Source organism: Acomys russatus, chromosome 23 (assembly GCF_903995435.1).
Source record: "Acomys russatus chromosome 23, mAcoRus1.1, whole genome shotgun sequence".
Classification (NCBI taxonomy): domain Eukaryota; kingdom Metazoa; phylum Chordata; class Mammalia; order Rodentia; family Muridae; genus Acomys; species Acomys russatus.
In genome coordinates this window covers 3,978,750-4,003,023 of record NC_067159.1, presented here as the reverse complement: position 1 = coordinate 4,003,023, position 24,274 = coordinate 3,978,750, and the positions used below count along the sequence as shown (strand labels likewise).

Genomic DNA, 24,274 nt, shown 5'->3' with positions numbered 1-24,274 from the left:
GTTTACTTATGCAAGCCGGGCTTGCTGCTGCCACCGCCTTTGTCCTGTTTGTTCTGCAGTGCTACAGGGGGAGCCCCGGGCCTTGTACACGTAGCCCACCTTTCCTTCTTACTTTTTCCTTCGAGATGGGGATTCACTAGTTGTGCAAGCTGGCTTTGAACTTGGTCTGTAGTGCAGGCAGGCCTGGTGTTTGTAGTCCTGCCTCAGTTGTGAATAGCTGGTTTCAGGCCTGCACCACCATATGTTTTCCCAGGCACTGTTGCTGGGGTGACATGTCTAATTCTCTACACAGCATCAACGGCTGCCGAGAGCCAGCTCACTATGTTGTGGAGCACGTGTGTAGGTTTACTTAGGATTCTCATAAACACAGACAGGAGAAAAATATACTAGGAACTGCATCAGTTTTGAGACGGAGAATTATTACCCTGACTCAGAGAGGTGAGATGTGGTTAGTTTAGAGTGTTGATGATGAGAACTTCTAAGGAAGGGAACAAATTACACCGCAATGGTTGACTTCACTGAACACTAAAGTTGAAAGAAATGTCTCAAACTCTTAACCAGCTCTTAGGTTTCCAGGTAGGCTGCGCAGCCTGGAGGGTGTGGTTAGGTAACCTGCCCATGTTGTCCAGCTAGTTAAGGCCGGCGAGGAACCCCACTTTACCTCCGATCCTTACAGGGGGTGACTGCTGACAGTTTCTCAGCAGTGGGTAAGAGATACTGGTCTTTCGGGTCAGTGCCTCCTAGAACAGGGTTGACAAACTTCTGTGAGCATTTTGGGCTATGCAGAATACATAGTTTCTGTGGCATATTTGTTTTTGTTGCTTTCTTAAGCCCCTTTGACAATGTGACACTTCTTAGCTAAAGAAGCATACAGAAATGGACTGGTCTGGACCCTGCAGCCAGCCATGGTGGTCAGCCCTGTGTAGGACATTCGTGTTTCTGAGTTATACCTCTCCTCTACAGGAATCCCTCACTTGAAGACCAAGCTTGTGACCGGATTTACCGAGTAGGACAGAGGAAGAATGTTGTCATACACAGGTAAGCAAAGGCACCCGGCCTCTTCTCAGCGTCTTCCTTGTGAAAGCCTTTCCTGGGGAGCACTGTCACAGACTATAAAGTGTGCGGTGATGCCAGCACTAATGATGTTCTGTAGGCAGACCTGCGGGGCTCTAGTCAGGAAGGGAAAGGAGATCTGAGGGAACCTGTTGGTCATGGCCAGAGAGTAAGCGTGTGTGGTGATAGGCCACAGCTCACCAAGGAGGCAGCTGTGAAAGGCTTGCTCCCTATCCACTCTTTCCCCTTGTCTTTTTTAATTTTTTAATGTGACATAATCTTTAGACTATAGAAAAGTTGCAAGGAAAGTTTCTCTCTCTCTCTCTCTCTCCCCCCTCCCCGCCCCCCACCCCCGTGTGTGTGTGTGTGTGTGTGTGTGTGTGTGTGTGTGTGTAGTGAGCAACAGTCGAATGGTGACATCAGTGTAATACTAAGCCTGATCAATCCACCCATGGTCCCATATCTCCCAGCGGCGTCTTCATAGCAGATCCCACAGCCTGTGTAGTGTTTGGTTGTCATGACTTTGTGTCCTTTAATCTGACATAGTGCCTTATTATCTGATTTGTTTTTGATTTCTTGGGACAAGGTTTCCTCTGTGTAGCCTTGGCTGTTCTGGACTCACTTTGTAGACCAGGCTGGCCTCGAACTCATAGAGATCCACCTGCCTCTGCCTCCTGAGTGCTGGGATTAAGGTTTGTGCCATCCCCATCCCCATTCGTTCTCTGATTTTTGACTTTGACTTTGAAAAGCACAACCCATTACTTTGCAGAATGCTCATCTTTGGGGCCTACACATCTTTAAGAACAAAAGAACCTGTTTTACTTTTTTTTTCTCTTCTTTTTTGCTTCATTGGCATGAGTGGATCTAACTTGTATATCCAGATAGATCCCTGTTAAATACCCAAACCTAAGTGTGTAAGTGCACATCTGTCCTAAGTGTGCAAGTGCTCATCCATCCTTACTCACGTGTTTGCATTCAGACACCAAAGTGAGCATTTACTGAGTGCTTGAGTGTGCCAAATATAATTATACCCTCCAGGATAAAAGTGTCAATTTGAAAGTTTTGCTTCCTACCCCTCAATATATACCTGTGCACCATCTGGGTGACTAGCACCGCTTTTCCAGCATAGTCAGAAACTAGACTCCTCCTCCTCTCTCCCCACGCGAGGCCTTCAGTTGTATCTTCTAAACTGCTAGCCATCCTTCCTTTCCCCACCACCAGCTCCCTTTCCAGCTCAGCAGAGTCCTGTGCTCTGTGTTGCCAGCAGAGGGCTCTTCCTAACCGCTGGCTCTGCGGACACACGCGCCTGTCACCTTCTTCAGTGCCTCACTTCCTGTAGCTTTACACTGTGTCAGGGACAGCCACTGAGGATTTGGCCCACAGCTCCTGCACTTTTGCCACCAGTAGACTTGACTGGACAGCACGATCTTTAATCACACATAAACCATGTTCTGAAGTTCAGCCACAGCTTGCATGTGTTCTCCTTCCCTGGGATATGTGCCCATTCCACTGGCCCATCTAGGAAGCCCCTGGTCATCCTCCACACCACACCCCAAGTTAACACTAAAGGAGCCTGCCTTCACTGCACTACACAGATTGCCTTTTGCACCCTGGACACGCTCCCATTCTGTCACTTCCCATAGGACACGGTGTATGTGTAGATAAATACATACATACTTAGTCGGCCCTTGAGTGACTTCTTCAATTTGAAAAGCCTGGTTACATATGGAATAACTAAGTGGTCAGATACTAAACACACGCAGACACTGTCAGAAGCTTGACCTTGAGGCCTTGACCTTGGCAACATAGAGTTTGTTTTAGATAGAACTACCTTCTGCAATTCCCCTCACTTCAGGAAGAATGAACATCTGAGGCATATCACTGTGAACGGACATAGTTCCTGACAGTTGTGTGGGTTCGCTGCTGTCTGGTCATCCTAGGGGAGCAATCTCCTTAAAGCTGGAGTGAGCGTGCTGTGGTGAGCCACTTGGACTCTGAGGTTTGTTATCATTTGCTCTTAGGTTCGTCTGTGAGGGGACGGTGGAAGAGAAGATCTTACAACTCCAAGAAAGGAAGAAAGACTTGGCCAAACAGGTCCTTTCAGGGTCCGGAGGATCTGTCACCAAGCTCACACTGGCTGACCTCAAGATCCTCTTTGGCATCTAGCATCCCCTGCTGGTGTGGGGGTGCTAGGGCCTGGAGGGGATGCTCTTCCCATGACCCCGGAGCCCTCGATAACGCCAAGTGAGGCATGCTCTTATGCCAGGAGTTGACGATGGCTCACCATGAGAACCATCTGCTTAGCCAATCATGTGTATCACTCAGCTTATTTAAAGTGTGCCATAGAGACCGACTGGTGCTTTCAGATTTAAGCCTGCCATGGAGGTGCATGCCTCTAATCCCAGCACTTAACAAAGCAAGAAGATAGCAGGTTCCAGGCTGGCCTGAGTTAGTAGACTCAAAACAAATCCAAAAAAGTGCTTTGGAAGTTAGTCGCATCGAACATAATTAGAATTCCTGGCACTCGAGAGGCTGAGGGAGGATTGGGAGTTAAGAGGCCAGTTTATGCTACAGGGAAAATTCCAGGCCAGCCTGGGCTACAAAGTAAGATCATGTCTTAGAGAAACAAGGCAAAACCAGCAAAAGCTTTGGCATTAGATGGTCTGGGAGGAGGAGTCTGGAGGAACTCAGCAAGTTATTACAGGAATGAGGACAATGCCTATAACCCAGCTTTCTGGAGGCAAAGGCAAGAGGGTCTGCACTCTGCGGTCAGCTTGGGTAACATAAGGGGTTCTTCGGCAACCTGAGCTACATGGTGAGACCCTGTCTGTCAAACAGCCACAAAGCCCTGTGTTGCCACATTCTTTGCTGATGGTCCAGGCAGGGTTAGGGTCAAGATAGTTCTCATATAAACAGATGTTGAGTATTTATCATGATATCATCTGACATCTGTCATTTAGCCTGTGCATCATGCTTCATTTAGGAGTATACCAGCATCAGTGTGATGGTGCCACTCAGTTTCATCACTGTATCATTTAGTATTTGTACCATTTGATAACACAGTATTTCTATCATTTATTGTCTGTATTAATATTTATGTCAATTTTACTTGTCATTGGCATTTAATGCTGTTGTGTCATTTAGTTTATACCATTGTAGCACACTGTGTTGTTGGTATAGTCCAATAAATGTGTTCAACAGTGTCACAGAGGTAATGCTGATCTTGAACTTGTGGTAACCCTCTAGCCTCAACCATCTTGAGTGCTAGGATTAGGATTAAAGGCATTAGCCACCATGCTTGGCTCACTAGTCAATTTCTTTGTAAGATGGTGAGTTTGCACCCTAATCAGTGGGCAGCATGTCACAATGTAGGGACAATGCGGTGGAGGTTCCTGCAGAGGCTTGGTGACATTAGGAGGACTCAGCACAGCGCCGCAGGTTTCTCACCTTGCCCGCCTCCCTCATCTGAGTTGGCCGTCAACAACCCGAGGGAATAAGCCTTTTTCAGTCCTAAAGTGCCATGTAGGTGCTAGCGACAGTGCTATGGGACGATGCTAGAAGTAGCATGCAGAACATGGGTGCAGCTGGCAGAGCCAGACTGAACAGTGGCACCAAGGCACAGTGGTCTCAGATACCACATACACAAGGAGTTTCCTTCATGGAGGTTTACATTTGGCTTCTATCTTGAATAATGATCAAATAAGAGCAGGCAACAGCACAGTATGGCTGGGTGGCATACTGGGCTCGCTCAAACTCCATCCAGGACTCCTTGACATGCAGCTGGGAACAGCAGTAGGCAGATGTGATGCCTTCCTTTGGCAATCATGTGGGTTAGGTTTTTTGTTTGTTTGTTTTTTAATTCAGGTTGCCTGTATTTCCCGGGTGCTGGCATCATAGGCATGACCCACTGTCTTCCTCAAATGCTGTATTGTGGCCCTTTATACACAGTATTATTTCCTTGGGAGTATTACTTGCTCAGCGTCATGGCTTTCTGCAGGACTCTCAGGTGAAGTCAGATTATCTTACACCAAGAGGATAATTGTGGGACCACCCGTACCATCTGGCTTGTTCCCTGAAGTCTTGTTTACTTTCTTGAGAGTTGATCTTATGAAATGGGATGCTCTACTGCTATTTTACAGCTTGTCTTAATGAGGCTTCTGGTCTTCAGATAAAGCATGGCCAAAACCAACTTGGAGAGAAAGGGTTTATTTCAGTTTACAGCTCCCAGGTCACACTCTATAACCTGGGGAGGTGAGGACAAGAGGCATGCTCTCCAAGGCTGCTGAGCCTGCATCTTATAGAACGCAGGACCACCAGCCCAGGTGGCATCGCCCACAAAACAAGAACATGTCCTACAAGCCAATCTAATGGAGACATTTTCCCAGATGGCCCTGGTTCCCGTCAAGTTGACCAACTAACCAGCACACAGCATCAAGCCCTCAAAATGTATAGGAAGAAAACAATAGCATATCTGCAAGCACAAAGGGAAATAATAGAAACTTTCAATTTGTGGGCAAATAATCTATACTAGAATGTTTTCATGAATAAAAATGAAATTAGGGCTAATTAGGTTTGGTGTAGTATAGGATAACCATGAGGGATGAGGAAGAAATAGGTAACGGCCATGAGATATGCTTACACTCTGGAGTCCTTCCTATCCAGGTTCCACAGTAAAGCTGAGGTGTCTAAGGACCGATAGGGAATTATTTCTGTTCTCAATTACCTGTACATTAACTGAAATTATCAAGCACCTACTGTGTGCAGGGATCTGCTGAGTACTCCAACTGTGAGGAAAGCAAAGCCAAACATAAGCCTACCTTCCTGAGGCTTAGCATTGAGCACTAACAAGCATTACTGTCGCTTGGTGGCCAGAGCTGTGGTAGAGGACCTGTGGAGCTGGAGGCTTCATCACAGAAGCTGGCCTGTGAGAGCTGAGGAAGCGATGAAGGCATGCCGTATCAATATGTAGGAGCAGACACAACACAGTTGTGTTCTAACCGGCTTTCTCTTTATCAGCCACGCCTGACGCAGGTACACAACCTCTGGAGTAACCCTGAGCAATGACTGTGGGGAGGTAAGGGGACGGTGGGCTGACAGGTATATGAGTGTTTATTTTCCAAGACAGCCGAGGTGTTCAGCTGTCACAATATCCCAGAGGACCAAGCCTCTAATTTGCGGCTTTTTTCTCAGCTATGACACCAGCTGCACCGCTTACATCATAGAGCTGCATCTCGGCAAAGCTTCAGTGTGCACATTTGTATCCAAGATAATCCGAACCTCCGATTCTCTTCTCCTTGCTGTGGAATTTGGGGTTTTTCAGATTGTTCTGACTGTCTATGCATTTTTCAGATGCCACAGCACTGGATTAAATTGGGCTGAGACTATTATTGTGCGAGGAAAAGCCTAACCACCCCTGCTGCTGCTAACAGAAGTGTTAGCAACCATGGGATGTGCTTACTGTCTTGAGTCCTCTGTACTTGATTATAGACCGAGGCACTTGTTTGGATCTTGATGTCCCACTGAAATTAAACTTTCCCACTAGAGACGCAGCTATACCCAGAGAGCTGGACAGTGGCCCATCCTCTCTGAGGGAGACCCGTGAGCTTTGACGCACTGGCTGCACTGACTCAGAAAGACACCTGGGGAAAGATGATGTAATTCGAGAGACTTCATGGCAGAAGACTCCCTGGGTGTCTGAGGCAATTGGAAAACTCAAGGCTGCTCCCTTGGGTGCTCATAACGTATCCAACAAGTCTGATAGAAGGTTAAGACATTTTCCCTCGTGGTGTTTGGTTAAATGAGAAATACTTGGGTTTGGGAGAATGGAAGTTATAAAAACATACTGAGTAAAACCAAAGTGAAAATTCTGCCAGTTTTGACTTTTACTCACTCAAGATACTATTGTCTCAACTCTGAGCCAAAACCTGTCCTGCATGGGCATAGTACAGTTTCTAAATGTCAAGTCCATGCCCTCAGGGAGCTCAGGGTCCAGTACAGCAGATAGAAGACAATATGTATAACAGATGGTGAAGAAGCTGAGGCAGGAGGATGGCCATCTCCTGGGGCGGGGGTGGGAATACTGCTGTTAGGGACCTCACTAAGGGACGGTAGTTGACACTAAGAGCAGAACCTTGAAGAAATCAGAGTGGATCAAGAGGTATACATCTTTGAGAAAGGCATGTCAGAGAGAAAGCCAGTTTTAAAGAGGCTCCAAGATGAGACTGTGCTGAGCACGAGGAGCAGCCAGCAGGGCCGCTGTGGCTGGGTAGAAAGAGCGTGGATCAGACATGACCGTCACACATGGTAACGTGAAGCTTGGTGCTGACTTTGCTCTGAGGAAGGTGAGAGGCCATCGAGGGGACTGAGCAGAATGATGTGGCGTCTTGAGAGGCTCCCCACTGGGCAATACAGTGGGAAGGGGAAAGGTGGAGGCAGGCTGGTGAGAAGGCAATGGGGAAAGGTGGAGGCAGGCTGGTGAGAAAGCAATGACAAAACTTTGAGGTGGGAAGTCTTGGCATTTCAGTCCAGGACAGTCATGGCTGCGGAGAGCAGGAGTCCGATGTGTTGGAAGGGTCAGGAGTTCCCTGGGGTTTGGGTATGTGTGTGACAGGCATGGTGCTTCCAAGGCTCCCCCACCTAAGGGCAGACATTTAAAGTGCAGGGGAGGACGGCAGAAGAAGCAGTTTGGTGATGGCAGGCAGGAGGAAGGAGAACTGGACACTGGGAGGCATCTGGATTTGAGTGAGGTGCTTACAGTACACAGGGAGATGTGACACAAGCCATCGGGCACGACAACCATCTAGACAGCAGTAGACCCATAGGGGACACACGAGTGAGTCACTGTGTGTCGGTGGTATTTAAGTCACAGAATGAGATGTTGGGAACAGAGGAAAATGAAAGAACTGCCTTTCAACTCTCCCGAGCATACAGAGAATGGAAAAGTGCAAGGATGAGCAAAGGACGCTAGGAAGGGAACGGTCGGGCAGAATGCAGATGGCATTTCAGGGAGAAGTAACATGTTCATTTACTGTGCAAAGCTGTCCTAGGCACTGCAAACAGTTTAGTATACTGACCTGTGACCCCACTCACTGCTACTAGAACTTGTATCCCCAAGATTCTGCCAGGCATTACACAGGGAGGTGGGGGTGGGGCAAACCACCCCTGGCTGAGAACCAGTGACCTCAAAGCATCAATGGCGAGCTCAAGAGGCGCCTGACTCTCAGCCCAGAGGCAAAGAGTGAGGGACAAACAACCAAGGTGATGGGCAGTGCTGCCTTCTGGGAACATCAGAGTCTGCTTACAGAAAGGAGGTAAAGGGCAATGCTCTCAGAAAAGGAAGAGACTTGGTATCTTAATGTCTATGGCCAGGATGTAGCAGCTTCAAGGAAATGTATTCTGTGGCGACCTGACAGGAGCCATCTAAGTGTGTCACATCCTTTGCTTTACCCAAGTCACCACTCCAATGAGCCACCATTCCCTAAGGGATCTTATGACACAAATTTCAGTAATTATATTTAATATACTCAGGGATTACTGCTATATAAGAAACCAAGAGTCCCAGAACACACAAAATGTATACAGGGTAACTTTGGCTGGGCTGAGGCTTCTTCCCAGAATCCTGTAGACACTAGGGGGCGCCCTGTAGAGTCAGTACTTTCAGCTGTTGGGTAAAATGACAGCAAAATCCCTCTGTCTTCAGAGCTGAGAGGATGAAGGACTCTCCATCATCTGGCATAGGAAGAACTGCAGCAGGTGGGTGAGCGCTCTCCGCCCCGCCCCGCCCCCTACCCCTGTTCCTCCTCATTAACTGTCTACTGTGAGCCCTTGCGTGAGCCTCACCTGAACAGCAAAGTCTTGCTATTATTGATGTAAAAACCACTGAAAGTGTACTGACAAAAAGTGAAGGGGCAAGGGCTTTCATCCTCTGGGAGAAGGGCTTAAAGTCTAGCTTGGGTAAGCTGAAGAGGTTGTCATACAGCGGAAAGTCAGGAGACGGAGTCCTGCCTGCCCCTACCTTCCCAAGGCACAGACCCCTCGATGCCCATATGAAACAGAGAAGAGCCTCCCCCGTCTGGTCTTTATCAGCCTGCCTTGATAGCAGTGGTGGCCTGCACTCAGCCAGGGTACAGGCGAGAAGCTCACACCCACAAAAGCACTTGCACTGTGACATTAGAGAAAGCATTTTGTCTTTAATTCCATCAGCCTCTATAGAACGACTTAAGCTCTGGGTTCACCGCACATCTGAAGTCATGTTAGCTTCAGGTTTACCAGCTGAACTCATCCCTAGGAAGCCATCAGAGTGCCACGGTCCTAAGCAGACTCCTCGGTGCGCTCTGTCCACCAGTGTATGTGCACTCAGACTTCTCGATAAACTTCCCACAGCAAGACCAGTGCGGACGGCCCGGGTGGCCTTTGTGCCCGTGGCCACAGCCAAGGTACCCACCTGCATGACACAACAGGAGGAAAACAACTGCAAGTAACGTCCAGCTCTCACTACAGGTTAAGCCTGGCAACATTCAGGCTAAAGCTATGGAAATCTCCAGAGCTACCTCTTTCACTCCACTGTAATGAGAACTATGCGGTAGCCACGGCCAGGCCCGGCTCTCAGAACCGTCTGGGATGCAGCCTGAAGATGAACCAGTGTGCACTTTCACCGTTAGATGAACTGGTCTGGATCTTAGTTATATTCAGTGAGTGACATGAAAAAAGAAGAGTAGATTAATGGAAAAGGAGACAGATCCTGAATTGATCACAGGAGGGTACAAAAGCTTATTTTGTGGGTCACCATTAAAGACATGATGGAATTTTTTTTTTTAAAGTTTATGTATATGAGTGTTTTGCCTGCATGTCTATCTAAGTAGCATGTATGTGCCTGTTTCCAGAAGAGGGCACCAAATCCCTTTAATTGGAGTAATAAATAGTTGTGAGCCCCCATGTGGGTGCTGGGAATTGAACTTGGGTCTTCTGCAAGAGCAGGCAGTGCCTACATGATTGCATCTCCACAGCCCCATGATAATTTAAAAAGAAAACCAAACATTTTTAAAATCTCTTAACTGAAGTTCTCCCTTCTCAAAGAGCCAGCCATTGCTCAATCATTGCTCTCCATCCCCCCACATTGCTCAATCATCTACTTCCTGATCCCCCCACATTGCTCAATCATCCACTCCCTGATCCCCCCACTGCTCAATCATCTACTCCCTGATCATGCCCCCACTGCTCAATCATTCACTCCCTGCCCCCACTGCTCAATGATCCACTCCCTGGTCCCCCCCCCCACTGCTCAATGATCCACTCCCCGATCGCACCCCTACTGCTCAATCATCCACTCCCTGATACCCCACATTGCTCAATCATCCACTCACTGATACCCCCACATTACTCAATCATCCACTCCCTGACCCCCTGCTCAATCATCCACTCCCTGGTCCCCCCACTGCTCAATCATCCACCTCCCGATCGCACCCCTACTGCTCAATCATCCACTCCCTGATACCCCTACATTGCTCAATCATCCACTCCCTGAGCTCTCCCACATTGCTCAATCATCCACTCACTGATACCCCTACATTGCTCAATCATCCACTCCATGATTCCATCCACGCCTCCCCCCCCCCACTGCTCAATCATCCACTCCCTGATCCCCCATTTGAATTTCTTCATGATTAGGATGGGGATACAGACTGAATCTGAGAATCCCCAGGAGGAGCACAAGGCCTCTGGGCTGCTGAACTGTATCAAGAAAGGACTCAGAACCTTGAAGCCTTCATCTCAATCAGAACAAGAGGCTGGTTGCACAGGTTCTCCGTCCTGCCTCTACAAGTTAGAGTTCAGGAAGGAAAGCCTCAGTCCAAGCACCCTGACCTAGTGAGGCTGAGAAGGAAAGGACCCTTGCTTGCTGCTGCGTGGGCTAGCAGGCTTGAGAGCACTGAGCGCCCTTACCTGGCATGGTGCCCCCGCAGGCACAGCGTGCAGATTTCTGGCCTCCGCTTGAACAGAAGGTACAGCAGTGAAACACACCTGGGTGTGGGCGATGCTTTCTCCGCACAGTCACAGTGAATGGTGAGCCCTGAAGGGTTTGGACCAAGAGCAAAGAATGCACCTCAGGCATCATAGGGTGTGAGTCAGCAGGCTCTAAGGCACAGCGGGGATAAGGATGCAGGACAGCAATGCACAGGGTAGGGACTTCTCAGCTGGAGGGGACAAATAAAGGTGCAGTGCGACTGGACCTGGATGGGTGGAGGCCTCCTGTTATGTGCCAGTCATGTCTCACTGGGTGACGGATTGCTCACACAGCTACTGAGCCTCTGGCACTGAAGACAGTTCCAGGGTCAGCTCATTTTCAGAGACATTGGAATTAGCTCGGGCTTGGCTCAAGCTCTTCACAGATTCTGCCTCACTCCAGCCTTGCACGAAGCGGGAATGGAAAGCTTGGGCTTTCATGTGACTGACCGGCTGCGGTCTTAATTCTTGAGGCGTCTCAGGGGTGGTCACTAGGCTGCCACCACCACAAGCTAGGACATGAACAGTGCTTCCTGCAGCTTCTCAGCCATGTGTCTCTTCTCACGGAGCTAGCACCTTTCCCCCACCTCTAGACCCTGGACACCACAAATCTGTTCATTCATCCTCTTATTGGTGGACCGGAAGAGAGGAAGGTTTAGCATGTGTGGCTAATGAGTCTCAAGTTAGTAACTCTAGCCACTTTTTTTTCAAGGACAATTCCTGTATTTTAATTCTTCTCTTACGTTAAACACAAATGTCTATTAAGCACTGTAATTTTCCTGTGGAAGCCTGGTGTCTTAGAAAACTTCCCAATGTTAAAGTCTCCCTCTTTTGAAGAGAAGACCCACAAGCTAAGCCTCTAGACATACGAGCCAAAAATCAACCTTTCTTTCTTTCAAGTTGATAGCTCAAGTATTTTGTCACAGTAATGGAAGGGTGGCAAATACACAATTTTTCTTAAATAAGTAAGTAAGTAAATAAATAAATAAATAAATAAATAAATAACCTGGATGCAAACATGATTGGCACATCCCATAATCTCAGCCCTTCGGAGGTCAGGGTAAGAGGATCAAGAGTTCAAGGCCAGCCTGGCTACACAGTGAATGGTAGGCCAGCCTACAGACTATGACGGTAGCCTACAGACTATGACGGTAGCCTACAGACTATGACGACAGCCTACAGACTATGACGGTAGCCTACGGACTATGACGACAGCCTACAGACTATGACGCTAGCCTACAGACTATGACGACAGCCTACAGACTATGACGGTAGCCTACAGACTATGACGGTAGCCTACAGACTATGACGACAGCCTACAGACTATGACGACAGCCTACGGACTATGACGCTAGCCTACAGACTATGACGACAGCCTACGGACTATGACGCTAGCCTACGGACTATGACGCTAGCCTACAGACTATGACGCTAGCCTACGGACTATGACGCTAGCCTACGGACTATGACGCTAGCCTACGGACTATGACGCTAGCCTACGGACTATGACGACAGCCTATGGACTATGACGCTGGCCTACGGACTATGACACTAGCCTACGGACTATGACGCTAGCCTACGGACTATGACGACAGCCTACGGACTATGACGACAGCCTACGGACTATGACGCTAGCCTACGGACTATGACGACAGCCTACGGACTATGACGACAGCCTATGGACTATGACGCTAGCCTATGGACTATGACACTAGCCTACGGACTATGACGACAGCCTACGGACTATGACGCTAGCCTACGGACTATGACGACAGCCTACAGACTATGACGACAGCCTACGGACTATGACGCTAGCCTACGGACTATGACGACAGCCTACGGACTATGACGCTAGCCTACGGACTATGACGACAGCCTACAGACTATGACGCTAGCCTACGGACTATGACGACAGCCTACAGACTATGACGCTAGCCTACAGACTATGACGACAGCCTATGGACTATGACGCTAGCCTACGGACTATGACGACAGCCTACGGACTATGACGACAGCCTATGGACTATGACGCTAGCCTACGGACTATGACACTAGCCTACGGACTATGACGCTAGCCTACGGACTATGACGACAGCCTACGGACTATGACGACAGCCTACGGACTATGACGCTAGCCTACGGACTATGACGCTAGCCTACGGACTATGACGACAGCCTACGGACTATGACGACAGCCTACGGACTATGACGCTAGCCTACGGACTATGACGCTAGCCTACGGACTATGACGCTAGCCTACGGACTATGACGACAGCCTACAGACTATGACGACAGCCTACGGACTATGACGCTAGCCTACGGACTATGACGACAGCCTATGGACTATGACGACAGCCTACGGACTATGACGCTAGCCTACAGACTATGACGATATTCCATCACTATCTCATACAACAACAAAATTAAACAAAACAAACAGAAGATAAAGTAAGAGGTTCAAACTCCAATTTTGGTTATAGGGCCACTGTCTATTGGGGCAAGACATCCGTATCTGAGTAGGCTTTGAAGAGAAGAGAAGTAAAGTATACAAAGCCTGCAACCTCTTCCTGACGCACAGTGATTAGTTAAGTAGTAATGGCTCTGAAGGAGTCTTCCTCGTGCTCACATGACTAACATGACCACAGTGGTGCCTATGGCCATCAGTGTTGCATTCTGGCTGAGGAAACTGAATGCTTCAATGTCAGCAGAGATTTTTAAACCCCTAAACCAAGAAAGCTGGGCATGGTGGTGCCCACTTTTAATCCCAGCACTCAGGGAGGCAAAGGCAGGCGGATCACTGTGAGTTCGAGGCCAGCCTGGTCTGCAAAGCCCAAGACAGCTACAGGTATACAGAGAAACCCTGTCTCAAAAAACCCAAACTGAAACCCAAAACTTCCTAAACCAAGAATTGTTATACTTTCTTGTGGGAGGGGGGGTACTGGATCCACGGTTCGGATACATATACATTCTGTGGGCTGACGGTTACGCAGATAAATGACTGGTCAGACGGCAGGAGGAGCTGTAACCTGCTGGCCCCGTCAGTGTGAAAGGTGCCTGTCTGCTAATGGACTCCTCTGTGCTCAACATCTTCCCCAGACTAAGATTCCCAAGGAACTAAGTGGGAGAAGGAGAAAATGCAATGTAACTGCAAGTAGTTGACATAGGCAGCGTTCTTAGGGCCATGGGCACTCTTTAGTAAAAGTCACAGAGGGGCTGGAGAGATGGCTCAGCGGTTAGGAGCACTGGCTATGCTTCCAGAGGACCCAGGTTCAATTCCCAGCATCCACACAGCAGCTCACACCTGTCTGTAACTTTCAGTTGAAATCCTCACATAGACACACATACAGGCAAACCACGGATGGGCATAAAATAATAAATAAATAAATCTTAAAAAAAAAAAAAAAAGAAAGAAAAAGAAAAAGAAAGAAAGAAAAGTCTCAGAATCTGGGCTGCGCTCATGATGAACAGTCTGTCTCATCTCTCAGGCAGCTGGTCCTACGAGAGACCCTGAGCTGACAGGCGCCGGGGCTGTCCTCACCTGCACGTGCTGCTCGTGGATGCAGACCCACACAGTGTAGACTCCAGGTTCCTTTGGGGTGTAGGAAACATGGTATGATCCATCCTTGTTGTCCTGGACCACCGTTCTGACTGGACTGAATGACAGGAAGGGTTCAAAAGGCCGTTCCCTCTCACAGGCCTGTTCCAGCTGCCCCACTGAGGCATCACAGTCACTGCATTTACTCCCTCTCACAGGCTGCACAGCTGCCCTATCTGAGGCAACAGTCACTGCATTTAGTATGAATTATACGCGTCCCTCAAACTGAAGGTAACTAGCATCCGGTCTACGCTAGTCCAGCATCTTCAAAACCCAGCACGGTCCTGTGCTCATTTTTGCAGGTCTCTGTTCCATGGCCCGTTCTCCTTATGCCAATCACAGAGGGAGAAATATAAATACAATCCCAGAACAATTTTACAGGAAAATAGGCTAGGTTTAAGAAAGGGTACAATTCCATTACACCTCAAAAGAAATTTCTGTCCATTCCAGCATTTGGAATGAGGACAATCTGGGGGCAGGGGGAGACTGTACTGAGAGAGACCTAAGCCCTAATAGCTACACAAGGTTTAACGGTGTGGAATCATTTTCCCCCGCTCACTGTGGAACTGTGAGGTGAAGGAGTCCAGTCACAGCTCTCGAAACTCAAAACTACTTGTTCCCTCAGGCCCATGACACGTGGCATGTTTAACACACACCCACCTGCCTTTCTTATCTTTGGGGACAACTGCGACCTGGATGTTGTCCCCTCCCCTGCCCATGCTCTCTCCTGCGGCATCCTTACAAAGCAGGGTAAAAGAGGCTGTCTGCTTCTCTCGAGCTCTGTGGAGATCTGCAAAAGACAAACACACAGTGCTCGCCTCAGAGGCAGAAAGGACAGACCCCAGTCAAAGCTTGTGCTTCCTGATTATTTGAAGGGCCCCGTTCCCTTCCCATTCCCTTCCCTCTTAGGCCTTACTGCCTGGGTACCATCCCCCCGACCTTGCCCCAGAGGCCTGGGCTAAGTGGCCCATCAGCAACTGCTCAGGGATTGCACAGAATTCTGCACCTTAACTTTGGCCCCAGGGAAACTGCAAATATGCAGGATTCATCTCGGTATCCAAGGAAAGCCTTTAGACCGGTATGAGACTGGTATCTTCAAAACTACCTTCTGTGAGTCCTGGGTCCTGCGGCAGTAGGCAGAGGATGTTGCAGTCCAGCTTGCCACCTCCCTGTTTTGAAGGCCTCTGCCACTCAGAAGCTAACGCCAAGGTGCTGGGAGACTGCCCACTGGCTACAGCCTGCAGGCCAGCATGCAGATAAAACAGTTTCGCAGCCTCAGGTTGGTAACTCCTAGGTATTGTGGAGAAGCCTGGGGGGAAGGGAGGATGGGGGGGACTAGGAAACCCCTGAAACTGTATGCCCTACTTAGTGAGTACATCTGGAGAGATCATTCTCAGGGCAGTCTGAGACTCCCGAAGAGTTGGGAATTCCTTGCCAAAGTGAAGGCAACTCAAACCCAGATCTCCCACCGGGGTTAGTCTGTGAAATATATCTGAACACCATGCTTCCCTTTGGAACGGAGCACCGGTGTGAGGAAGTGATGCATGGCTTTAGAGCCAGCAGTCAGGGGCATGTGGATTTCTGTAAGTTTGAGGCCAGCCTGTCCCATACAGTTCCAGGTCAGCCAGAGCTACACAGTGAGACCCTGTCTCCAAAACAGAAACAAAACAAACCCCCTCAACCTACAAAATCATTTGAACTACCCAAAGATATAAAGTTTCCATAAACCACAATGGTAGGGAAGAAAGGAGGCCGCGATCTGGTCTTTCTCGTTGCTCTGAAACCCTCGACACAGCACCCACACGCCAGGCTGCACTGTGCGTGCCTCTGAGTGGGCAGATGTTTTCCTTGTCCTAGTCCCTGCTGTTACCTCCTGTGGCGTGGCCAGAGTCTGTTTCCCCACAGCACAGCCTGCTCCTTAGGGTTCTTGGGAGCTACAACTTCTAAAGCGGAAAATGCTCACGCCTCACCTCAGTATTCATAACTGCAGCCTGCCCAGAACAAGCCGGGATGAGAAGAGCAGGGCAGAGGGCTGCTGCCTTTAATGGCGGTATGCCTCTCCCCCATGGGAGTGCTCAGAAGTGGAGCACTCCTAGGTGAATAAGCCTCACTCTCCTGTTGACACACGGTCTCGTATAACCCACGCAGGCGCCTCAGACTTGCTGTCCTTAAAGAGATGTGCAAACTTCTGACCCTCCTGCCTTCATTCACCTGCCAAGTAGCTGGGGTGACAAACAAGCGGGGTGCAGCCATACTCAGTTTGATGTAGTGTTGGCGACTGGGCCCAGGCTTTGTGCAGGCTGGCTAAGCGCTCTGAGCAGCAATCACGTCCCTGTGCCCTGTCCCCTCCGTGCTGGCAGCGGGAAACGCTTCCTACCTTCTCCCTGAAGGACGCATTTAGCTGGGTTCACTTCTTTGGTGTTAATGGCCCCGTACACTTCGTAACCTCGGCACTGGCCTGCCTTCTCCTGAGGACAGAAACAGATCTTATCGTTGACTCCCAGGCGGGCGCTGTATTCCACCTTGTTCAGTTTCCTGAGCCGTTCCACTACCACTCCCTTGGTGACGAGGATCTCCAAGTCCGAGCCGCTGGTCAGCAGGTGCTCGGTGAACTCCACTCCGGTGCGCATGTCCGCCAGCAGCTGTTCCAGCTGGGCTTTCTGCAGCTGCAGAGAGGTCTCCTTCTGCACCCGTATGCCGTCCAGCTGCTTGAGCAGCCTGTCCCGATGTTCCTCGATGGCTTTGACGTAGCCTTCAGAGAACGTACGGACGTCGGCGGCCACGGCCTCCACCCGCTCCTGGAGGGCACTGTCCATGCTTCTGAGTTGAGCCAGGGCTTCCTCCAGGGCCTCCACGTGGGGCTGGGTGCCTCGCAGCAGCTCCCGCACGGAATCTCCGTGCTTGTGGATGACGTTGCTGGTGAAGTCGTAAGGGTGCTCCCGGTGCTCCCCAACGACACAGTCCCGGCACACAGGCCGGTCGCAGAGTTCACAGAACAGCCTCAGCTCCTCGGCAGGGTGAGTGGGACACAGGATGGGCTTGCCAACGCGACTGTAGCCTTTGAGGTCTTTCAGGTCCACCATGGTGTGATATGTTGTCTTCTTCTGGCGCCTGGGAAGAAGCAGCCGGGAAGAGGAAGAAGTGAGGGATTACCTCTACAGGGAGCCAGGTTCTAGGAGTTAAACAGACTTGAGTCACCTTCCTCAGAACTTATATGAGACTACGGACTCCTCTTTGTGTCAGCGTTCCTCCTCAGAGCGGGGCCAGTGCCTGTCTGGGTCTACTGTTTAGAGCCTGGCTTGAGAGCCATCTTCCAAAGATGCCATACTGACACTGTGTGCCAAGACACTCTCACTCAAGACTCAGTTTGGTGAGTTTAGACAAGAGCCACAGGCCACTTCCTAAAACATGGAGGAAGGACTAGCGCCAAAGGGAGACAGCCATGCCAGACCGAGCTGCGCAGCAACGACAGCAGCCAGCTGGCTCTGACAAACTCTCACGTTTAGTTAACATCTTAGTAAAGCAAATTCCTACATCACGGACATTGGCAGGCCAGCATTTCCCTCAAGAGTCATCAGCATTAGTAGAAAGCAAAATCAATGGGCACTAAAAATCAAAGTTCTCCTTAATTCCTCTCTTCCATAGCCTGCTAGGAGACTCAAGAACACCCCGGGGAAATGCAGCGACTGCTTGTAGAGTTCCCTGGTACCAACATCCCATTAACCTTAAGTGTGTGTGTGCCTATTCTGGTACGAGTGTGGCTGAGGAGAAAATAGGTCAGCTGTTGGGTTGGCAACACAACAGTCGTAGGGGTGATCATACAAGTTAAAAATAGGGAGCAAAGACAACTGTTCTGTTGGTGAGGCCAGAAAACAAAGGGAGGTCAGAACTTTTAAAAAAAAAAAAAAATGTTCTAGTGTAATCCAGACACCTTGTTTAGTTTTTTGTTTTGTTGTATATTCTAATGCACTGGGGGGGTGGGGGGGGGAAGGAGGCAGAGTAAAATGACCTAGCAAACTATTCTTGGAGTGTGATAAAAGACAAAACATCCCAAATCAGCACCTGCCAGCCTGCTCTCTGGGTGCAGAAGGGTAAGTTAAGGCACAAGCGACTGACACCTATGCTAAGAAGGTGGCATGTGTTTAGTAAAAAAGGGCACAGCAGACCTAGCTCTGAATTGAGGACTCAGTTTAGTCACATGGTTTGCAGAAGTGAGACCCAGGACACCCCCCCGCCCCCGCAAAAAAAAAAAAATCACAAAACAACGCTAAGCTTCCATTTCCTTATTTGATAACTAGGGATGACACAGCACCCATCTCTCTGTAAGTCACGATGATCAGAGGAGATCAAGTGCAGGGTGTATGCTAGCATAGGAATCCTGTCTCTCCAGCGGCCAGTGCACAGGCACCGGGCAAACGACTGGGGATGCAAGGAAACCCGATGTGCTCTGCAAACTGACACCCGCGCTTTTATTACTACAGGTATCAGCCGTGTTAACTTCCATCCTAGAGCTTGTGAATGCACGGGGTGGTTTGTTTGTTTGTTTGTTTGCTTTTGATAGTGTCTGATAAGGCCTTCATTCTGACCCACTCACCAAAGGGATGTATATCTTGACATCTCTGCACTTTACCCTTAAGCCACAACAAGTGAGGTTTTCCCTCATTACCTATGAGCCTGGCAGCAGAAGTGGCAGAGATTGGCTTTGCAGGTCTGACACCTCTTCTCTACTTCTCTGTCGCTGCACAGGTCACACACCAGGCCCTGGCCTTCCCCACGCAGACTCTCCAGCATCACATCGTTCATGGCCAGGTGGTCTATCGTTAGAGCCTTCACTCCACCCAAGGGCAGGTCCACCTGAGCATCACATACCGGACAGAGGATGCCAATCTGTGGCTGCACGTTGCGTGACTTGGGTTCCTGGAATAGTGACCCCTCAGAGCTTGTATCTGAGTCACCCCCTCGGATGTCCACTACTGAAAACGGCTCCAGCTTTTCCAGACACGTGGTGCACACAGTGTGCAAGCAAGGCAAGAGCCTGGGGGCTTTGAAAAGCCCCAGACACAAAGGGCAGTGAGTCTTGCCTGAGTTCCCAGATGCCCTCGCATCGGGGTGTTTCTGCACGAAACCCACAAGCGGCTTCCTGTTTTCTGACATCATCCCCACCTCTGTACCCAGTATCAGAAAAGGTCCTGGGCAGTCCTATAATACAGGTTAAATTCACCCAGAGACAGAGTTCCCAGAACTTGAACAGAGACCATGAGGACTCTCGTGCTGACAAATAAAGGGGCAATTGGAAAGAGAATACCTCTGAGGGACCATCCACAGATCTACTCCGGATTTGTGGCTGGGCCTTTCCTTTCCACTGCATCCCATCCCCGCCACGTCTGAGCCTTTCTCGATCACCCAAGTCGTCCTCCTCGCAAGTGCTTCTAGGTCTAGCCCCCAGCTAGTTCTGCCACCACCACCCTGACCCCAGCATGTCGTGTCCTCCAAGGCAACCCCCCTCCCGCCCCACTGGTCCCGCCCCCACCACGCGACAAGCGCGCCCTCCGCCCGGGGTGATGAGGTAGAGGGTCCTCAGGCTCAGCCAGGGTGCGGCGCCAGGTGCTACCGCCTCCCTAGACAGCCCAGAAGGCCCTAGAGCCTTCGCCCCGCCTCGCACCAATCCCAGCCAAGGTAAGCTCCGAAGAATCCAATCACCGTCCGAGAGGGGCGGGTCTCGCCGCTTGGGGCCGTGCCGCCCTCCAGAGTGACACCACTGCCATCCAATAAGCTCAACAGGTTCCACATCCTCGCCGGCCACTCGCGCGGCGAGACGAGAGGAAGCAAGGGAGGGCGGCAGGTAAGGAGAGGAAAGAGGAGTCTGGGAGTGAGGGGCGTAGTGTAGTCAGCGTCACCATTTCACGAAGATGAGCTCCGGCCTCAGGCTCACTGAAAAAGCCGCGCTGAGTGCCGCAGGACGGGCCCGCCTCAAACTCAGATAGGGTTCTCCTATTGGTGCTTGGTACTGTCAGTCGGCCGACGGTGTAGCCCGAAGCACGCTGGAAGTTGTAGGCGGCCTCCCCTTAGCTACAGAGGCCCCAGCGAATCAGGGGTCACCCTCTCAGGTTCCTTCCTTGGTCTCCCGAGCCTTTTTCCGTCCTGGAATATCTTCTAGATCTCGTGTGCTTGGTACTAGAACCCCAGAAGCTGGCTAGCTTCTGGTATTTTTCAGGGCAGGGGTACCTCCAGCTCTGGTTCCAGAAACCTAACTGAAAAGTTTAGAACGGCTTCCCTTGCGGAACTCTACTGAGTTTGCTGGGGGCAAGGTGCTTTTAATTCACCACTTCAAGGCGGGAGGGCACATGACCCAAGAATTCAAGATACTTCTCACCCAGAATTCTACGATAACGGAAGTGGTGGGGGGCTGGGGGAGAAGGGGAGCAGGAGAGCCGAGCAAGCGTGGCTGCTGTTTTTACAGTCAAGGGAGGCTCCTGACTGGTCACAATGGGACTTGAGGATGTCAGTGAGGGATAAATCCTTTGTAGGCCGGACAACTAGTTAGGAAGATGGGCACAGCTTGGAGGCAAAGGATTCATTCATGCGGAGACTGCTTCCTACACGTGGGGTCTGAGACTTTGATCTCTTGAATTCCAAAAATGGTAACAACCTGGCTCCTTAGCTGCCACCTGTTCTCATTCGTCAGTAGCTTAAGACTCTGTTTCTCACTGTTTTCCTTGTTGTTGTTGTTTTTAAGATTTATTTATTTATTATGTATACAGTGTTCTGCCTACACGCCAGAAGAGGGCGCCAGATCTCATTATAGATGGTTGTGAGCCACCATGTGATTGCTGGGAATTGAACTCAGGACTTCTGGAGGAGCAGCCAGTGCTCTTAACCTTTGATCTATCTCTCCAGCCCCCCGTTTTCCTTGTTTACAACCTTTCATATTTGATTTCGATCTGTGGACAGCTGATTCAGGGACCTCTTTGTTAGAGCTTTCATTCTGTAGGCACAGCAGTTGGAGCCTACGCTTCTATGAAGTATGGACTCTGGGTAGATAGGAAATTACGGAAAGATGAAATTTAAAAAAAAATCGTTTGGATATTTCTAAAATATGTTGGAGTGGAGATGCAGCTCACTGGTAGAGTATTTGCATAGTCTGAATGAGGCTCCGGGTTCTGTCTCTAGCACATGTGTGTGAACACACACACACACACACACACACACACACACACACACACATACCTCAAAAATGGTCTGGTTTCGTCTTTATTGTGAGGGTCTTGAGATCTAGTTCTAACTTTAGCGTAAATAAAATAATCTGCGAGTAGCTCCCAAGCCATTTTTTATATAAAAATCATGGGACCTCCTAATGAAAGATGCCTAGAAAGGGCTTAAAAATGAAAATGATCCTTACCTAGATTTCTCCCTTTTGCCCTCTGCACTGCCCTGACCAAATCGGCTTGCTTCACTCCAGCCTGCTGAAGCAAATTACAAAAACTATGTGGACTTGGCTTTGGTGTGTGTGTGTGTGTGTGTGTGTGTGTGTGTGTGTGTGTACATATTCTGAACTTACCCACCTTGGTGCTCAGCTTTGCTTTGTTTCATGTCTTCTTCATGCCATAGTACAATTCCCGTAGCTGCTTCCCTGACTTCTCTGGTTGGAGGAGTGCTCCATAACTGATACGCACTGCCTCATTTAATCTTCTAAGAGTGTGTGAGAGGATAGTCTGGATGGGCTCCTGGTGGTGAACGAACCTGAGCTAACACATGGGGCAGAAACAACAGTCTTATCGTGTCCTGTCTAGGACTCTGTTCCAGTGTCCTCTGTCCTTCCCCTCTCAGCTACTTACCCCTCAGATCCCTCACACGACCCCTTCAGCGGTGGGAGAAGCTGGGGCTATCCGGAGAACGCCTTTGCTTCCTACTTATGGGTCTATGCATCTTCTCTCTCTTTTCTCGTGCCACCAATTGCTGTTTTTAGCCTCCTCTGCCTCTCTGTACTTTGCTGACACTTTCCAGTCAGTTGTTTGGAAACCTAACCCTCCCTGGATCCAGTTCCCCTCAACTGAATTAGCGTTGGTGGCTCTCACCACTGCGTTTCTTAAAGTGTAACCTGTGTAGATCTCGTCATCGCCAGCAATGTGTTCTCTTTGGTGGCGTGGGTCACGAGTGACAATATTGCTGGGCATCTCTGGTGTAGTACTTGCCGTTGCTGTGTACTTGTGCTGCATTCCTGCTCTCCTTTGTCACACACCCCCGCCCCCGTTTTATTCTGTATCTTTCCCGGCTCTATTTCCTCTTAAAGAGTTAACTCCTAGACCTCTAATCCCAGTACCGACTGACCTCTCCCCCCGAGTTTGAGTCATAAATGTCTATTACAATTCTCCAAAATATGCTCCCATCACTTAGCCCCCATCTTAAGTGACTTAGGGCTTCTCCGTTCATTAAATTCTGCGCTCTTCGTCTTCCCATTTCATTCTCCTGAGGGAAGCTCGGTCTCCCGGCCTGAGATCCTCTAGTGCTCTGGGCTCCCTTCTCATCTTCCATACCCAGGCAGACGTTAGTTCCTTCCCATCCCCACTGCCAACACCTCACTGCACACACTTTTCCAGATGGTACAAGACTTTATCACTCTCCCCTCAAATAGCACAATAGTCTCTGACTCATTCTTGCCTTTCTTTTTTAAAATAGCTAATTTGAACTTCCAGGTTAATTGTTAAACCACATTAAGCCGTCATTCTAAAATGTCTCCTTTATAGACCCCTGAACCCAGACTTTTAGGTAACCCCTGAAGTTTGACAAGCCCCATTCTTGCTCTCTGTCGGTTTGTCCACAGCGTTGTCCCGGCTTTGTTGTTAAAGTCTCTCCTTCCTTCTCTGTTAGGTGAACATCTTGCTACCTCCACGAGTCTTCCTGCTATTTTCAAGCTCCAGATTCTGTTCTAGCATCTCCTCTGTGAGTTTGGAGATTCAGCTTAGTGCTATAATTTGATACCCAGCACCCCTCAAAACACGTGAAAAGGAAATCAGCTTCACTGCCTATATTGCTTATTTTGCAGTATTTTTCTTCCTTATAGTATTGCTTTATTATGTTTGTGCACATATTTATCCATGTGTAAACATGTATAAATTATGTGTATTATGTGTAGTGGCTTCATAGTAGGCCTTTGATGAAAACCTGTTAATAATGAGGCAGAAATTGGTGATCTCAAATAATGAGAAAATTAGCAGGACCATATTCAACCAAGAATTTTGTGGATAATTGGTGTGGGTTGAGATCACATGATTTATTAACCGGTCTAGAGAGATGGCTCCAAGGTTATGAGCACTGACTGTTCTTCCAAAGGTCCTGAGTTCAATTCCCAGCAACCACATGGTGGCTCATAAACATCTATAATGAGATATGGTGCCTTTTTCTGGCCTGCAGGTGTGCATGCAGGCAGAATACTGTATAAATAATAAATAAATCTTTTTTTTTTAAAGGAAAAAGAAAGTGGTCTTTTAAAAAAAAAGAAGCTGAGCATAGTGGCACATGCCTGTAATGCTAGTACTTTGGGAGGCAGAGGCAGACGGATCCCTGTGAGTTCGTGGCCAGCCTGGTCTACAAAGGAGTCCAGGACAGCCAAGGCTACACAGAAGAACC

At 49.3% G+C, this 24,274-nt stretch overlaps 2 protein-coding genes across 4 annotated transcripts in view; one reads left to right on the top strand and one right to left on the bottom strand.

The window, feature by feature from the left end:
- Positions 1 to 3,226, top strand: part of Ttf2 (transcription termination factor 2) — a 30,124-nt gene extending 26,898 nt beyond the window's left edge. Inside the window, exons 22-23 of the mRNA XM_051165674.1 lie at positions 964 to 1,038; positions 3,075 to 3,226. Of these exons, the coding sequence (XP_051021631.1) occupies positions 964 to 1,038; positions 3,075 to 3,219 (220 nt within the window). The 3' untranslated portion in view covers positions 3,220 to 3,226. The remainder of the gene's footprint in view (positions 1 to 963; positions 1,039 to 3,074) is intronic.
- A 5,977-nt stretch (positions 3,227 to 9,203) lies between these two features.
- Positions 9,204 to 20,107, bottom strand: Trim45 (tripartite motif containing 45). 3 transcript variants are annotated; one of them, XM_051165686.1, is made up of 6 exons: positions 19,314 to 20,107; positions 17,025 to 17,758; positions 15,308 to 15,437; positions 14,591 to 14,705; positions 10,993 to 11,119; positions 9,229 to 9,496 (listed from the first exon to the last, which is right to left on the bottom strand). In XM_051165686.1, the coding sequence occupies exons 1-6, from the start codon at positions 19,802 to 19,804 to the stop codon at positions 9,348 to 9,350; spliced, it is 1,746 nt and encodes a 581-aa protein (XP_051021643.1). In that variant the 5' UTR covers positions 19,805 to 20,107; the 3' UTR covers positions 9,229 to 9,347. The 3 variants fall into 3 exon arrangements, with proteins under 3 accessions (XP_051021641.1, XP_051021643.1, XP_051021642.1); XM_051165684.1 differs by lacking the exon at positions 10,993 to 11,119 and having other exon boundaries at positions 9,204 to 9,496; XM_051165685.1 differs by lacking the exon at positions 10,993 to 11,119 and having other exon boundaries at positions 14,591 to 14,700.
- Between the last annotated feature and the right edge of the window lie 4,167 nt (positions 20,108 to 24,274).

Coding starts and splice junctions, on each gene's coding strand:
- Trim45 (XM_051165686.1), bottom strand. CDS start 19,804: ATGATGTCAGAAAACAGGAAGCCGCTTGTGGGTTTCGTGCAGAAACAC. Junction 15,438..17,024: donor ATGCGTCCTTCAGGGAGAAG/GTAGGAAGCGTT, acceptor TGTCTTTTGCAG/ATCTCCACAGAGCTCGAGAG. Junction 14,706..15,307: donor CCCAAAGATAAGAAAGGCAG/GTGGGTGTGTGT, acceptor CCTGTCATTCAG/TCCAGTCAGAACGGTGGTCC.